This window comes from Paralichthys olivaceus, chromosome 7 (genome assembly GCF_024713975.1).
Source record: "Paralichthys olivaceus isolate ysfri-2021 chromosome 7, ASM2471397v2, whole genome shotgun sequence".
NCBI lineage: Eukaryota > Metazoa > Chordata > Actinopteri > Pleuronectiformes > Paralichthyidae > Paralichthys > Paralichthys olivaceus.
Genome location: NC_091099.1, coordinates 11,327,501 through 11,344,905, shown reverse-complemented (window position 1 = coordinate 11,344,905; position 17,405 = coordinate 11,327,501). Strand labels below are relative to the sequence as shown.

At 40.3% G+C, this 17,405-nt stretch overlaps 3 protein-coding genes across 8 annotated transcripts in view; 2 read left to right on the top strand and 1 right to left on the bottom strand.

Annotated features, from left to right (window-relative positions):
• The first annotated feature begins 1,505 nt into the window (after positions 1-1,505).
• LOC109624694 (transmembrane protein 53-A) lies at positions 1,506-8,684 on the top strand. Of its 5 annotated transcripts, XM_020079555.2 has the most exons (5): positions 1,506-1,650; positions 2,377-2,657; positions 4,461-4,744; positions 4,982-5,228; positions 5,357-8,684. In XM_020079555.2, exons 1-5 carry the CDS (start codon positions 1,592-1,594, stop codon positions 5,716-5,718), a joined length of 1,233 nt encoding a protein of 410 aa, XP_019935114.1. In that variant the 5' UTR covers positions 1,506-1,591; the 3' UTR covers positions 5,719-8,684. The 5 variants fall into 5 exon arrangements, with proteins under 5 accessions (XP_019935114.1, XP_019935120.1, XP_019935117.2 ...); XM_020079561.2 differs by lacking the exon at positions 1,506-1,650 and having other exon boundaries at positions 2,377-2,563; XM_020079558.2 differs by lacking the exon at positions 1,506-1,650 and having other exon boundaries at positions 2,400-2,657.
• An 818-nt stretch (positions 8,685-9,502) lies between these two features.
• rbm28 (RNA binding motif protein 28) lies at positions 9,503-16,024 on the top strand. 2 transcript variants are annotated; one of them, XM_020079473.2, is made up of 20 exons: positions 9,503-9,875; positions 10,074-10,226; positions 10,315-10,535; positions 10,658-10,733; positions 10,852-10,944; positions 11,027-11,098; positions 11,236-11,335; positions 11,443-11,648; positions 11,747-11,801; positions 11,947-12,056; positions 12,143-12,216; positions 12,345-12,480; positions 12,786-12,850; positions 12,977-13,135; positions 13,314-13,463; positions 13,561-13,635; positions 13,741-13,861; positions 14,128-14,266; positions 14,464-14,578; positions 15,565-16,024. In XM_020079473.2, exons 1-20 carry the CDS (start codon positions 9,755-9,757, stop codon positions 15,697-15,699), a joined length of 2,376 nt encoding a protein of 791 aa, XP_019935032.2. In that variant the 5' UTR covers positions 9,503-9,754; the 3' UTR covers positions 15,700-16,024. The 2 variants fall into 2 exon arrangements, with proteins under 2 accessions (XP_019935032.2, XP_019935031.2); XM_020079472.2 differs by having other exon boundaries at positions 13,738-13,861.
• A 249-nt stretch (positions 16,025-16,273) lies between these two features.
• Positions 16,274-17,405, bottom strand: part of LOC109624291 (leptin-like) — a 2,363-nt gene continuing 1,231 nt past the window's right edge. Inside the window, exon 3 of the mRNA XM_020078845.2 lies at positions 16,274-17,172. Coding sequence (XP_019934404.1) covers positions 16,846-17,172 — 327 coding nt within the window. The 3' untranslated portion in view covers positions 16,274-16,845. The remainder of the gene's footprint in view (positions 17,173-17,405) is intronic.

Genomic DNA, 17,405 nt, shown 5'->3' with positions numbered 1-17,405 from the left:
GTTGCATTGGATCCTCACTAGTCTCCACATGCACTCAAAGAGAAGAGAAGAGAAAAGTAGAAAAAATATGTCTCAGGGGCATTGGACGGCTCATCAACCGACAGGCACGCAGAACCCTGCACTGAACTAACCAGTGCCATAGATCAATACATGCTGCCACTGAGTGTTATTTACAACTGATGGTGTGTCCTCCCTTCCAGAGCAGCCATCGGATCAGCAGCTCTGTTTGTAACATGGCACAGAAGAGGATGAGGCAGAATACTCTCTTTGAATAGCATACATGGATAATGCATGATAGTGGTTACTTGTGCACGTGTGAGCATACAGCACCTCTAAACCTATAGCACATACACTGTTTAGCAATAAACTGCTAAACTGTGACTTTGTTTCTATGTCAGTTATTGTGGCAAAGGCTGTTTCCACCAGCAATCTCTGTCTGATGAGGACATGCTGCTCACTTTCTTTATTTTCCACCTTCCAATGCTATCAGACTTGTTCACATTGTTTTTACCCAATAGGGGGAATCTAGTAGCCTCATGGCCTGATTCAATTCCCAGGGATGGTTCTAAAATAGAAGCTGATCCACATACCTTTGGACGCATTTAGAGTGAAAGAGTCTAAAGCACATTGTGTACATTTTGTGTCCTGCTGTTGTAAGGAACTGAAAAGTTCTTTGTCTATCAAAAAAAGTATTGATTTGACTGCATCCCAAACAAAACTGTCAACCTATTTATTTTAAAACTCACATTCATAAATTTTGGTTCTGAATACATAGAACATTGGCTATGACAGCATGTCATTTATAATGCTGTGATTCCCATAGTCTGAACGTAAAGGCTATTTAAGATCAGTTCGTGGTGAAGACAGCCACTCTCCGAGGGGTGTGAACAACCTGATGTCTGATGAGGACACAGGAAAGCATCAACCGAGCCGTAACTAAAGGGACTGGAAAGGAACAATGACAGGCCAAACATATGAGCTCAGTGAGCGACGTGGCCAAATTATTGCCGCCTCACACTCGCTATCCTAACTCATTGGGCAACTGGTCTCTGTTTAGACAAGTCATCCTCCAACAAGACAAAGTCAGCAGGGACCGGGGTCCAGCTGGGAATGTAGACAATCAGGACAAGACACAGAAACAAAGCTGCACAAGCAAAGAGGGGGATAAAAGCAAGCCATGACCCTGGTTAGGTTAAAGAGTGTGGATGAGTTTTATGATACTGGATGTTGAGTCCTGGGCAGCACAGAGGTGCAGTGGTGAACACTCAGGCCTCAAGAAGGTTCTGGCCTCCAACCTGCGTTCTGAGGACTTTCTGTGTTGAGTTTGCATGTTTAAATCTAAATTTCTGTGTGATCGTGAGCATGAATTGTTGTTGTCTCTGTGGAGGTGAGGGGGCTAGGAGAGCAGCTTCACCTGCACCAGAGACTCATTCAGTGCAGGTGAGAGCTGTTAGCTGATTGATCCTCAGGTTTAAAAGGCAGCCACTGACCTTCCTCCAGAGGACACTCAGGACTGACACTCGGAGGACTGAGACACTCATGAACAGAGAGACAGCTGATCTTAAAATGATTTTACTTGTTTGAGTCTTTAATGGTACAGAACCTCCATACACCTCTGATTGTTTATCAGAGTGTGTTTCTAACTGTTCGGTAAGGTCTTCTACTGTGGGCTTAATCTATGTCCTAAAAACAAACTTCAAAATTTTTGGGGATGCAGCTTTCTGTTGCTACGGACCAACTTCCACCACACATCAGACAAGTTACTTCTGTTGATGGTTTTAAGAAACAACTCAAGACCTATTTCTGTGATCTTGCTTTTAATAAATGTTTGACTTTAATCCATTTTTTTATACCTTTTGCCAGTTTTATGTTTTTATTGCTCACATGTTCTTATTTATCTATCTTGTTTAATGTCTTTGATTTTATTGGAAAGCATTTTGAGGTGCACTTAATTTATGAAAGGGGCTGTATAAATAAATTGTACTATTATTAAGATGTGTTAGGTGCATAAGTCGTTATAATTTCGCAATAGTAAAAAAAATCGAACTGGGTGAATATATATGACAAAGATTTCTTTATCATAAACAGATGTATTATAAATTTCAATCAAATGAGTGAGAATACAGGACATATTAAGGCACAAACTATAATTAAGTTTCTATATATAATAAATACATTTACATAATACATTATGTCACTGTGATATGTTTTACTTCTTTACTCATACTTTTGTTTAATTAGGACAAGACACGTTATTGTGGTGAATGTTTAACTTAAATGACATATATGATGACATATAGGTTATGCAAACGATTGAGATAGTGTGTGTGTGTGTGTGTGTGTGTGTGTGTGTGTGTGTGTGTGTATGTGTTCGAGGCGTTGCATCACATCACATGCAGTCCACATTGGCTTGTCAGAGGGTGTGTTTCCGGACCGCGGTTCCTTTCAGGCCATCGAAGCTCGATTGAAAACACATGAGTCAATGGATGAGGACAACAAAGAGGAAGCAGCAGCAGCAGCAGCAGCGGGGGCGATTCAGAGACACACAACGACTACAGCAGCTGTGAGTTTAACAAACAAACCTCCCACCGCTGATAACCATGGGATCTGGAGAACTGCAGATGTATTAAAACATCACCGGCACAAACTGAAACCTGGTCAGTCGCTCGCCCGCTAGAAGTTGTGAAGGAGTCATGTAAGAACGTCATGCTGGTTTGTACTCGCTGTTCAAATTACGTAACGTGATTTAAAGACGGGTTCGCGGCTATGTGTTCATCCCAGATCTGCCTCTGACGTACTTTCTTTATAAACTAACACATCATAGCGTCAATTAGTTGTGAGTGATCGTGAATGTTCGATAAGAGACACACTCAAGTAAAGTACGGAGCGAGAGGAGGATCAAACAGGGTCGAGTCCTCGGCGCTGTCGGGCATATTGCAGGGTTATCTTCAACTAGTAGTATTGGCAGTACTACAGTCTTACAGGATTACTAACTTCTGTCTGTGGTTTGGGTTGTAACAATATTTTTTCAGGACATAAAGCTGGTAGATCATTTAAAATAAGATAATTCTTTTAATCTGAGGAAATATGCAATGTTACAGCAGCAAGGGCAGTCAAAAGTTCACATCAGTAAACTAGTAAGTACCATGCAATACTTCCAGCTGATAACTGACATGTTGTTCTGTGCAGAAGTCTCTTTTGAAACATGAGTTGATCTCTGCATTCAGAGAAACTACTGATGAATACAGGACTAACCTGTTCTGAATCACACCCACTGTCCTGTTCCTGTTGCAGCTACTGTAATTTGGTCTCTATTAAAGGCCCAAGCCTCTGATTCAGAGGTGAATGGAAATGTTTAATGTAGCTCAAATAGTAAGATAGTAAGTTGATCATAACAATACAATACAGTGAAAGTTTCTCCATTTAATCCTTAACTCCTTTCAAAACTTTAGACCTCAACCTATATTATATTTATGAGAACAAAAAAGAGTTGATGTCAGTATTTTTCCATCCACACAATAACTTACCAGGTATAACTTGAACCCCACCACATATAAGCATATCAAACTTCGATATGATGAATGCGTATATAATAAAGGTACTGTCAAAGACACAGTTTCAGGTGATGTAGACCCACCTATCTTGCTCTACTGTTTAATCTTCCCCTCCTTCTTACTTTTATTGTTCCTTTTTCAATGCACTCCACTCCACTGGAGGATATGAGCATCAGTAGCTCTTACATTAGGAGGTACTATGTGTCTAAAAGTCCTGTAGGTGGTGCCAACTAACTGCAAATGGCCTCCACTGCAACTTTTTGATTTCAAATTTCTCACAGTCTTTGATTTTCCACTATAACAATGTTTGATATAGTGTTGACACATTACCATGAAGGTGATGTTAAGACTGAAGGCGTTTTTTTGGCTTCATGAACATCTCAATATTTCTTTGAGGCAATTTCAATGGGAGGGCATTTTGGCACAAACATTCACTCTTGAGTGTGAACTAGCCACAATAGTTTGGGTCATTAGACAGTTGTGCTTAGTATATAATTTTTCTACATGCCTTTATTTTTTTCTTGCTACGTGTTTGTTGACCTTTTGCAGGGTTGGTAACTCCTGTTTACTTTGAGGCTTTAGAGGGATTTTTAAGCATTACTCTAGCTCTCCTGGGATTTCTTTGATATATTTTTATGCCTTTGATGTTAAAACGAGGCACTTTTTTTTCATGAGAATGTTTGAAAATGCTATCCTATTAGTTGATCAGTATCTGAAACAGATGTTACTCTCTACAAAACAGATCCGATTTCCATACAGTTGTTTTTGATGCTAGTCCTTCTGCATTAATCATGCTGCTGAGGGGCATTAACTTCCAATGGCCACTTACTAACCCTTTTAACATATCTCACCCTGCTGTGGGTGGTTTGTGCTTTTCAACAACTATAACTCTTTATTTCCCTGCAGACTCTCCAATCACCTTTAATGCGTCGGAGAGCCTAACAGCAGCATCTATGTTGGCGAGGACCTCCCTGAGCAGAGGAATCACTGCCCTCCACCTCTGTAAGAATGTGACTCTGTACATGAATGAATTAGCATCTCCAGCCTCAGGAGGCCAGACCCTGGCCTCTGAAGAACACAAACCCCTCATGGTGATGCTCCCGTGGCTGGGTTCGCGTCCTCAAGCTGTGGCCAAGTATTGTGAGATCTACTTCCGCACTGGCTTCGATGTGCTCGTAGTGGAGAGTGAGGTAAGGAAATTATCCATCAGTGATGATATGAATCGTACATATCTTAAGAGGGTTAGGATTTACTTTAAATTAAGTTCTTAAAAGTCACAAAGCAATTCTCTTGCTACAGAAAGGTTTTAATTTTTGTGTTTTTAATCATTATTTCTTAAAGAAATAAATACACTGTTGTCTACACACCCATTAATGTTATTTATGAAATGAGGGATCCTTGAACTTTCTGTTTGTTTCACACACCAGGTGCAACACTTCCTGTGGCCTCGCTGGGGTCTGGAGCATGGAAAGAAGTTGCTGGAGTTGCTCCAGAGCGAACGATTTGTGTCCCGCCCACTGCTTGTCCATGCCTTCTCTATTGGTGGCTACACGTTTACTCAGCTGCTGGTACATGTGTCCCAGGACACGCTGAAATATCAGTCGCTCACAAAGAGGATCAAAGGTCAAGTCTTCGATAGCTTGGTCGTGGGCTCTGTGGAGATGATGGCCACAGGTATTAACGTGATTTAACTTATTGATTTCATGTCATTAGTATTAGTCACACATGCAGATGATACATATATGAATGGGAGTGAATGTTTTCAGTGCAAAATACTTTTTTTTTTTCTCCTCTCTGCACAGGTCTAGGTAAAACCATATGTCCTTGTTTGGAGACACTGGTAAAAAACGTTAGCTTGCTATACTTTGGCATGTTCAAACAGCAAACGTTGGACTACTACAACACAAGCATTGATGTGTTTTGGAACACATCAATCCCCGCCCCCTCACTGTTCTTCTTTTGCGAGAACGATCCGTTAAGTGACGCACAGACTACGATGGAATTGATCGACTTCTGGCGAAAGCGCGGGATAAACGTCACCCCAAAGAAGTGGGAGGATTCAACACATGCAGGTCACCTGAAGAGGCACCCACAGGAGTATATGACCGCACTGGAATTATTCCTCTGTTCACTCAACATCACTCCGCTGAAGTCCAAGATGTAAGATGGTGTCACTACAACTCAATTCCATGTCAACATGACTGTTCTTGTTTTCTTTGTTCACCCTAATTGTTTGTTACCTTTTGGTGTGTTGCAGTAACATTAAGAAAGTACTTTGATGAATGATCAGATCAGAATCAGAATTAATTTATTGATCCCAGGTGGAAATTGTTTGTTCCAAATTGTTCCAATCAAAGTAAAAGGTAGAAATTTAGCATACAAAAATAAAATAAAAATATGAAATATACACAATATTGTGCGTACTGTACATTGGATATTTAGTGCAAATGGATATGCTTGTAATGACTCCAGTCTGTTGACTCAGAGTTTTTCAGAGGGAGGATTATATAGTTGAATGGCCACAGGCAGGAATGACTTCCTGTGGTGCACTGTGGTGCATTTTTGTGATGTCAGTCTTGCACTGAAGGTGCTCCCGTGTTTGACCAGCACGTCATGGAGAGGGTGAAAGACATTGTCCAGGATGGCATGTATCTTATGCAGTAGAGTTTCCTCAGCTTTCTTCTAAGATGGTGAGGTGAAGGACACTGTAGAGCAGGGGTCTCAAACTCGCGGATGATATTTCGCGGCCCCCTACTTGACATCAAAGTCTAGTGTTAGTGCGGCCTGCGCGTCTTTCTCAAACGCACCTTTTTGTCGAGTTGTTGCACGGGCCTTGCTTGCCCTGACAGCCTCCGGTGGCGTTTGTTGTCAAGTTAGCCAAAGCGAATTAGCAGCGTTAGTCACTTGATTGAAACGTGATTCCGTTCTGAAGAACCGTTCATGTTGAAGAACTGTTCATCATAAAGATTGAGAAGATTGGATAAGTTGTATGTTTTGGAATACCTGAAACCCTTTTTTGTGGAGTATTTGATGCGGCCCAGCCTCACCCAGACTCTACCTCCAACGGCCCCCATGTAAATTGAGTTTGAGACCGTTGTAGAGGATGCAGGCTGGGGAGGAGGAGGGATGAAGTCATCAGGAAGAAGACAGTCAGCTTGTGAGCCGGAAAAGGTGTAACGAGGGGGGAGGATTGGTGTTTGGAGACGGACCGCAGAAGAGTTGGGGGGGCAGGGGCCGCTGTATCAAATCTGTTAAAAAATAAATTAAATTCATTGGCAATAACCAAGCTGTGATGGTCTTCATTCTTCTCATTGAGGATGGCTTTGATGTCTTTTGTTATCCAAAGCTTGTTATTTGGATAACAGCAGACAGTCCTTGTTGGGACATTGCAGTCCACAGAGAAGTTTATATAATCCGTGATGCCCTCTGTAAGCCCATCAATGGCCTGTCCATGCGGCTCACAGAGAGTGCATCCCAGTCAGTCACCTCGAAACAGGCCTGCAGTACCTCATAGGCAATGTACACAGCCACCGTGATAACATGCAAGATTTCTCTGGGCAAATAGTATGGACTGAGTACCATAGCCAAAAGTTCAATGTCCTGGCAACCAATACTGTCCTTGAATGGAATATGACCAGGATTGCACCATCGGTTGTTTACTAAAACAGCAAACCCTCCTCCTTTACGCTTGCCGCTCTCTGTGCAATCCCTGTCTGCCCGAACCGTCTGAAATCCCTCGATGTTAACGTTTGTGTTGGGAACGTCTCTGTAGCCATGACTCTGAAAGAATCATCAGGCTACACTCCCGGTACTCCCTTTGGCTCTGGGCTAGCGCCGTTAGCTTGTCCATCTTGTTCCCCAGTGATCTCACGTTGCCCATGATGAGAGAGGGGAGATACGGCTTATATCTCCTGTCTATATGTGTATTTTTTTACACTTCATTTGAGTTTAAAATGCTTCATTTTGAGTGAAGATTCACTGACGTCAACAGAACCAGATAAAAGTGGAGTTCATGGTAAACTTAGAAATCAGCTGAGTGAGCTCATGTGAGAAAACTGTGAGTGAGCGGGCATGTCGATGATGTTTGTCACATGAGATTGAAGCAAAACAAAAAAAGAAAACAAAGATCTCAGGATTAAAAAAAAGGAGGTTTGATTTGATGAATTCATGTTCCCTCAACAAAAACATGTGATTTCCACCGTTGAATTTATATGTCATGTCCTACCTCCTGGATGCTTAACCCGACACCACCCCTCACCTGAATGTTCCGGACATTTTCCTGTTGTTCTCAGCGTCTGACCCGGATAATCTCCTGCTGCCTCCTTTACATGTAAACTCTGTCTTGACCCAATTCATCTGACATTTTCTAAAGTTCATGTCTGAAAACTGTCTCCACTGCTTGAAGTTAAATAAACCGTTCCAGTGGTCAAATTCCCATTACTTAATGTTTAATAATGTTAATGATTGAATACACAACTGATAAACTTCATTTCATACTGAGATTATTTATGATGCAAGATATTCAAATGTACTTTTTACTGCTCTTAACAATTCCTGATTACATTCAATACACTTTATATGCATGCAGTATAGTAGTTCATATGCTTTTGTAACAATAGTAGCATATATATATATAACTGAAGACTTATAAAAACTTAAAATTTATAAACCTCATGAATGGAAACTAAAACAAATACAACCAGTGCCTTGAAGAATATCTAATCATGTAAAAGAAGTTCCACCATGTAGGCATTTGTTGAACATGCTGGATGAAAACCAGATGATAACATCTTGATATGCAGGAGTTCATGTGATCTCTTCAGAGACTGACTGTACTACATGGTGGTATCCATCAGTTACTTGAGTGTTTTTTCATGATGTGAGATCTTTTAAACAGTTTATCTGTCTTAATTTTTTCTATTAATATTGTTTTTCCTCGCAAAGCTGCAATTAACAACTGAATACTTGAGATTGTACAAATGGTCAGATGAAGTTGCTTGTTGAGTGTAGTGTAAAATGTTCACATAACTTGAACATCTCCGACATTTCTGATATGTGTAATTCTTTTCCAGACTAGTGTTTCTTTACTTCTCTTGTTGGTGGTTTAGAAATAAATATGTGAATATCTTATCTGAGGTGAGATGTGATTTTTTTCAGCCTAATTTCTAGAAAAGTCCAAAATGCACACACACACACAGAGCTGGCCCACAGTTAAACATGCTTCTTCTGTATCGACACAGGGGACTCCTGTGGATGTGAAACCTCACCTCTCCCTCATTTTTTTCACAGATCACACATAAGCATTTGTTTATACTTAAAGATTCAGTGTGTAGAATTTAGTGAGATCTAGAGGTGAAGGTGCATGTTGCAGCTGAATACCCCTCACCCTCCCCTTCCAAACATGAAAGAGAACCTGTGGCAGCTTCAGTTGTCATAAAAACTCAAAAAGTGTTTAGTGTGTCCAGTTTAAGTATAAGTATAAGTATTTGAATATAAAGGGCTCATTCTAGGGTAAAGAAAACATCAATGTGTACAATTTAGATTACACACACTAGTGAAAACATCACTGGGATTATTTTATATTCAATAGATCCCTTACACACTGAACCTTAAATGTAAACTATTCATATGTCAAACATATTTTTAATGCACGGATGATTCTGTTTTCAGGCAAAGTTCTGCCCCTTCTCAGTGTTAAGATATTCTTATTTACAGCTGAATCTCTGCAACATGACCAATTTACCTATTGGCCTGGTGGGGGCGCCACAATACGGATTTCTGCTGATAAACACTACAAGTATCAACTTCTGTTATCTGTACCTAACTTCCACTGCATATTCAGCTCAAATTCTAAAGTCCAAACATTTACAAGATGCATTTGTTTTATTTCATTTTGACACCTCCGGGCCAGAAGGAGGCGCCACGCTCCAGATTTCAGAAAGTCGGATAGTGACGACTTCCGCTCACTTTCTAAGATGTCTGCCCACATATGTAAACATGCGATGAATCCTGGCAGCTAATGGTGTTCAAGTAAAACAGCTCCGTGGTATTTGTTTATCTCACGGTCACTTTTGCTTTTGAATAGTTTAATAGTATCCTCCAGTTTTTGACTGTTTGCAGATTAAACCGCAGTTTTTGAGTCATTACTGAGCTGGGGAAGCTAACTCTATCGTGCTAACGCTAGCTAGCAGCAGAGAGCCATGCCTGCTCCTCAGACCTTATTCGTCGCCTCTCTTCCAGCCTCAGCTTCGAACCAGCGTCTTGAGGAAATCTTCTCAGAGGTCGGTCCGGTGAAGCAGTGCTTCGTGGTCAGAGAGAAAGGTGATGTTGTCGTTTACTCTGCATCTGTTTAAGTTAATAACTAGTTAACAAGGTGAAGTATCAGTTGAATCACATTGTACAATAACTCGGGTAAGCTGACATCCACCCCTGACGATGCAGAAAAACTCGTAGCAGTGATTTTAAAATAAAAATGTCAACAGAAGCAGCTCACATATAACTGTTTATTTTTTAAACCAGGTGCAGAAAAATGTCGGGGCTTTGGCTATGTCACATATGCTATGGAGGAGGACGCTCAGCAAGCTATGAAAACAATAAAAGACTACGACGGACAGAGGATCTCTGTGTCTGTGGCCAAGCAGAAAATAAACAAAGATAAAAAGAAAAAAACAGGTGGGTACGAAGACACGTGTCCAAAGCAGCAGTTTTCTGGTTTTACTTTTCCTTCTTCATAATCCTGTTCATGTCTGTGGTTCTGCAGCACCATCGAAAGAAGCAGCAGCCAAAGAACCAGTTAAAGAACCAGTTACTGAAGCAGTGAAAGAACCTGCTAAAGAACCTGCTAAAGAACCTGCTAAAGAACCTGCTAAAGAACCTGCTAAAAAAACCGCTCCGGCTTCTAAAGAGAACGAGGACAGATCTAAAGGCTTCAGGAAGAAACTACTCAAAGCAAAGCTCATCATCAGGAACCTCAGTTTTAAGGTACAGTGCACTTCAATGATGCAGAGCAAAACAACTTGAAATCGCTCTTTTAACCACTTACATGTACCTGCTGAGAACACGTGTTACTTGACCTGCAGGGTGATAAGTGTCTTGTGTTGTAGTGTTCAGAAGGTGACCTGAAGCAGGTGTTTTCCAAGTTTGGAACGGTTCTCGAGGCCAAAATCCCCCTAAAACCTGGTAAAATTAGGTTTAATTCATATAACTCTTTCAAGCATTGTTTTTGAATTGCTGTGCCACTGTTGACTGGGACGATCAACCTATTTGCTTCCCATATTTACTTTGTCTTTTTGTATAGATGGGAAGATGCGAGGATTTGCGTTCGTCTTGTTTAAAAATGTGTCTCAGGCAGCAAAAGCTCTTCAGAGTATGAACCTGAAAGAGATAAAAGGTCAGTGACTGAGACAACTGCAAACTTTTATCTACTTTAAAAAGTGTGACTGCTTTTTCTAAACATTATTGTTTGATCACAGGGAGGCAGGTAGCAGTTGACTGGGCTATACCTAAGGACAAATTCATTGCCACACAGCAGTCCTCCAGTGCAGGTACATTTCCCTCAGTAAACAACATTGCCTCTTTTCAATGTCTACAACACAATTGAAATGAGAAGAGCCCACTTTGTGAGTCCTTACAGTCATCAGAGTATGTCAAAATAAAGAGCTTCATTTTGTTTCCCTCACAGGAAATAAAACTACAGACGTGGCAACTGGAAAACAGCCGGACTCAGAAAGTGAACCTGAGGATGAGGAAGAAAAGAAACCAGCTGCACCATCAAAAAAAAAGTGTGAACCCCAAAATAAACTCTTCTGTTTATATGCTTCCACTTTTTTAAAATTCAGTTAATTTAAGTGGTTGACTTTTTTTTCTCAATTGTGTGAATTTTCCGCAGAGTCGCCTCTAAACCAGCTGTGCAGCAGGTAGAGGAATCCCAAACAGAGGATGAAGATGATGATGAGGAACAAGACAGTGAAGAGGAGGAGGAGGATGATGATGATGATGAAGAGGAAGAGGATAATCATGATGATGGGAGTAGTCTCGATTCAAATGAAAGTCAAGATGAAGAGGAAGATGATGACGTTGAAGAAAGGAAATCAGGTTTAAAGCCTCAGCTTATCTTTTTCAAATTTCTGTCTATAATACAAATGTTTTATTTGATTGTTTCAACTTTTGTTGTTTGGGGCTTTTTCCTGTAGCTCAAAAGAAACTTCTCCCATCTGATGTGAAAGAGGGCAGAACAATTTTCATCAGGTCAGAGACTCTTCTTTCTGTCATTTATCTCACTCTAAACCATTTAAAACAATTTTAGGATTGTTTCATGGTCTACTTTTCTCTTACTATCAATGAGCATTTATGTTATAATTATAATTGTTCTTGTTTCTCCTGGCTCATTCAGGAACCTGTCCTTTGACACAGAGGAAGAAGGTCTTGAGGAAGTTCTCCTGAAGTACGGAGAACTTAACTACATCAAGATTGTTCTCCACCCAGACACAGAACATTCAAAAGGTCGGTCAGCAGTTTTCCTCCTCTCTTGTTTTTTGGAAAACGTGCTGATTGGCTCATTATGTTTTTTTGTTGTTTTGTTTTTCTAGGTTGTGCATTTGCTCAGTTTAAAACTAAAGAGTGTGCAGACAAATGCATAGCTGCAGCAGAAGACCAGGCCGAGGTAATCTGCAATGAACGTGCATGTAATCTGAATATATAACCCTAAATATTCTTAAACTTTTTTTTTTTATGTCATGTCTGTTTTTGTGTTTTATGAATCTTGCTCTAACACTTTGTTGTTTGATGCAGGATGGTGGTGTTCGTGTAGACGGCAGAAAGCTGTTGATTGTGGCGGCAGTGACCAGAGAGGATGCTACCAAACTGAAGGTCGATAAGGTTAAAGTAGAAACAGGCACCAGGAACCTGTACCTGGCCAGAGAGGGATGTGAGTAAACCCATTTCATCCTCCTGTTTTCTCCTCCTATGTTTTCTCAGGGTATTTTTACTTCTGACCGTTTCCAATTAGAGTTATTTCTTTCTTTCTTAATGCTGATTTGAAGTTTAATAGACTTTCACATTAAAAACCATGAACTAATATATCTCTAAGTGAGATGCAAAGTCAGAAATGCCATGTCTGACTTGTGAGACGTCCACATTAGATTATAAGATCAGTTTAGATGTCACACTCCTTTAATGAGTTGATTCTAGATCAGTTCTCTGTCTAACTCTGTTCTTTTCTTTTGACTCCAGTGATCAGAGCTGGAACCAAGGCTGCAGAGGGTGTACCTGAAGCAGACATGATCAAAAGAACCAGAGTGAGTTTATTGAGCATTTTACATCTTTCCATTTGGAGAATGGTTTCTTTAAAGCATCATTTTTGAGAGACCTCTCATAATCACACCTGAATTGGCTCATATCCTGTTTCTGTCTCTTTTTCCTAGTTTGAAGAAATAAAGAGGACCAAGCTTCGGGACATTAGTGTGTTTGTATCAAAGACTCGTCTGTGTGTCCACAACCTGCCCAAGTCGGTCGACAATAAAAAACTCAGAACGCTTTGCCTTGAAGCCATAAAGGCTGGGAAGGGAGTGCGCATCCCAGAGGTACATTTCATCAAATATCAATTTAATAAGGTTTTTAAATTTCAGCTTTGTAAAGCATTCCTGGAAATAATTTAGTGAACGAGGCAGCTGTAGAATTAATCTGTGTGCCCAGTAGGGGGTGTTGTTGTCATGTTGCCATTTCTATTCATGGTGTGTGTGCTCCTGTTTCTCCTCTCAGTGTCGGGTGATGTATGATAGGAAGCCAGAGAAGGGTCAGGTGATGGGACAGTCGTTAGGTTACGGCTTTGTCCAGTTCCAGGACCATGAACATGCACTCAAAACACTTCGTCACCTCAACAACAACCCTGATATCTTTGGGCCACACAAGGTACACTTTAACTCTGGAGAACTTAAATATTCAAATGAATTATAGTTTGTGTTTAAAGGCAGCTTTTTGAAATGTACTTTGTTTTCTTGGTCTGCAGAGACCTATTGTAGAGTTCTCCCTGGAGGATTCAAGGAAACTTAAAATCAAAGAATTGCGACAACAAAAGAGCAAGGTTTGTCTATTAAATAGAGTTATACCCTCATCTTAGAATCAGCCTTCAAACAAGAATTACTCTTTCAAAATGGGAAATAACGCTGTGAGTATGTTTTTGCAGCAGTTTTCCCAAAATCGTCCCTTTAAAGGAGGCGCTAATCCTCAGGCAGCTGGTGGCGGACAAGGCTCGCGGGAAGGAGGAAGTAAACCCCAGTCGTCATCAGAGCTGAGAGGAAAGGAAAGGGGTATGAAAGGATTGTGACTTTATACATTAGTTCACCAGGCTTATATGAACCATGTAGAAAAGTGAAAAAGAACATCACATTCTGTCACAAGATGGATTCACAACAGCACAGTTGCGCTGAGGAGAATCTGTGTTAGCTTTAACCAGCTGTAACACCTAATTGAAATGGCAAACAAGAATTTTTTATTTTTTATTTGTGCCGTTACCATTTGATCCCTCTTATATTTTTATATTCTCTCTGTCCCCTGTTTGTTCTGTGTTTATCAGCTCCCCCTCAGAACCAGAAGAAAGACAGACTCTACTCCGGCTTCCAGACTAACCCTGAGGTTGAACACATTGATCTGGAGAATGGAAAGAAACGAAAGAAGGTTCTGCATTTACCTTCTCATCGGGGACCTAAGATCAGGTGGAGATCATATTGCCTTTTTGTCTCCTGTAATATTCTATTGACGTTGCATTGGTGGATGTTTCTCCCTCATGAGTTTAGTTAATGTGTCAAGCTCTTACTCTAGATCTTTTTTATTGCAATTACCACAGATGCCGACTTATCTTTCCCAGCAGGTGTAACCATGTTGCCTGTTTTGACCTGTTTGTGTTTTACAGGATGCGTGATAAAGGAAAGCAGCAAGGCCCACCCCCCAAGAAAGTGAAACCTGGATCCAACAGGAAAGAGCCTCAAAGACGACAGATGGAAAAGCCCATGCAGTCCAGAAACCAGGTTTTTACATATCTTCTGTTAATGCTTATTCGTTACTGGGTATCATACTCAGTCAGTGAAGAGCAGGTGCTGAAGCCCTGATTGATTTGAAACAATTTAAAAACAGTGGCTTGTCTGTTTTAATCTTGAAGCCCCTGAGACTAGTCAAGATGAGAAGACTTGCACAGAGAACAAGAACGTTGTCAAATGCAAATGCAAACAACCTTAAAACTGTTGCTGGAAATCTGCTTGGTAGTTTACAAAGGTTTATTAGTACGACAGAACTGTCTCTGAACAAATGTGTATCACCTCGATGGACTGGATTTAAACATGAAAACATGTTGCAGGAGCTTCTGCGTCTTCCTGTTTGACCTTAGTTTACACTTCATGTAAAGTTTTGTTGTTTGGTGCCACCAGGTGAAATTTTAGTGGAATTATCACAATACTTAGCTAAAGGGGAGCAATGATATTATTTTAAAACATTACATAAAACAAGTAGAAAGCCACAGCGGTTAGTTGAAAGTAGTAAAATATTTATCTACATATGATCATGAACTTGTGCTTAACTTAAGATTATTAGAGGTGCTCATACCCAAATATATATGATTTAAGTCCAAGAGATGGATAAGAACAGTACTTAAAATTAAGAAGGTTTCTGATGTTCTAAGTGTGTCAGTTTGTTAATGGATCTCTGTGGCAGCTACAGATATATCAGCCAACATTCTTGGTTATTACTCATTTATTGGTTTTGGCAAATGCAACATGTTGACTCATAAGGATTATAGTCAACACAAGGGCATGTTAAACAAACCCAAACACTGTCAGTACAAAGTATTTACTGTTGATACTTAAATCCAGAAAGATTAAGCTTTACTTTGCAAAATTTCATTTAAAGTGGTAACTTTCACACTCTCACATTTTACTTTGGACAGCAATCACTATAAAAAAACAAACAAATGTCTGTGGTTTGGTCTAACACTGACTTAATTGTCATTTTTTTCCATAAGGTTAAAGCAGCTAAGAAGCCTTTCAAGAGGGATGGGGACCGTTTCGACAGCCTGGTGGAGCAGTACAAGAAGAAACTGATGGGTAACGGTGGCAAGAGCAGCAATGTCAAAAGAAACAAGTGGTTCAATAGTTAATTCTCAGTGTGAGTGAGAGAGTGAATGAGAGAGTCAATGAGTGTGAGAGAGAAATTCCCTGGACTCTTATAAGTTTCTTTAAGAATCTATATTTGACATCTTGAGGTTTTAAAGTAAATGTGATGGTTCTTCATACATTAGTTTTGTGTCAGATCGACCAGTATTTCATGTGTTAAACTGAACTGTCACTTAACTTCAGTCCCCCTGCTCCTGCGTGTCTGTAATACGTGTTCCTGTTGTTTGTTGTTTCCACTAAAACAAACAGAACTATATAAAGAGCGTTTCTCTTTGTGTACATGTGTTTTGAAGAAAATGTACAAAACCACCTGAATGTGTGTTTTATTGTCTTTACATTAAATCCAGATTATTTGCAGGATTCATGATTTTTCAGTTCATAGTGAGAGTCACTATTTTTCAATGTTAGTTGAAAGCAAGAGTTAATCATAAGCTGCTGTGGATAAACACTTCCCACTCATGACCCCTGAACACCCACGACTGACACTGGTCTGTGTCTCTATCCACTTTATACTCATCTCTTTCATCTCATCTGAATACAACAACCACACACTTCATGTACACAACTTTGTCAAACATTTTATTCATATTTAAAGGTCAATAGTTATAAAAAAAATTCTGTCAACTGTAGAAAAATATACAAAACTTCAATCTATGGATATAAATAATTCTGATGATATTGCACTGAAGTTGAAGTCGCCCTTTACCCTTCCTGTTTAAATACAAACACACCTGTGGTTCTTGGCAAATGTCCTCGATGGCTGACATCACTGTTGAATGTGATGCCTCTTCCTCACACTGCTGAGTCAGCTTCAGGAGTAAGCTAATTTGTAGATTCCTATTTTGTTGTTGAAACAGTTGTGTCATGTAATACAAACCTATGAGCAGCTGAAGTGTCTGTGTGCGAGACATGCTCAGGATGAGTTTACATACAAACACCCTTGTGCTGCAGACATGCTGATGAAAAGATATTTGGTACAAAATACACATTTTCTAAGTAGAAGAGATAAATAAATACATATGTATATAAATAAGTGCATGTTCAAGAATAAATTCCCTTTAAAACACGTGGCAAAAGTTCAATATGGCCACGAGGGAGCGACATCACTGATTGGTCCTCATGTCCATCTTTTAACAAGTCTCCAGATGATCCAGGTTCTTCAGCAGTAGATTCAGAAACTCCTTCACTCTCATCAGAGCTTCCATGCTCACTATGTGAATGAAGTCTTTCAGACTCTGCAGCTTCTGCAGGGGCCCGGGCATCGAGGGCTTCGGCCGCTGTTCGCTGCAGTGCCCCTTCCTCCACTGATCGACGTAACCCGTCAATGAGGAGATTTCAGATTTGACCTGGGAGACCCTGTGAAAGGTGTCAGAGATCAGGCTGTTGTAACCCTCCAGGACCGTCACGATGGAGGATGCTCCAGCCAGGTCGTCAGTGGGTGTGAGGCTGACAGAGAACTGCAGCAAGACAGAAAACATCATCAGTCATTGAAATTAGAACTAGAACTATTTTTATTTGGATCTGCACTGAATAGCACACACTCATAAACATGCCAGATTTTTTTTTCAACAAGATCCACAAATTATTCTCTGAGAAATCAATAAAAATGTTGCATAACCCCTCATCCTGCAACTCCCAGCAAAGTTAAACATTTAATGGGGTTTTCCCTGACCCATCCTGCATCCTTCCA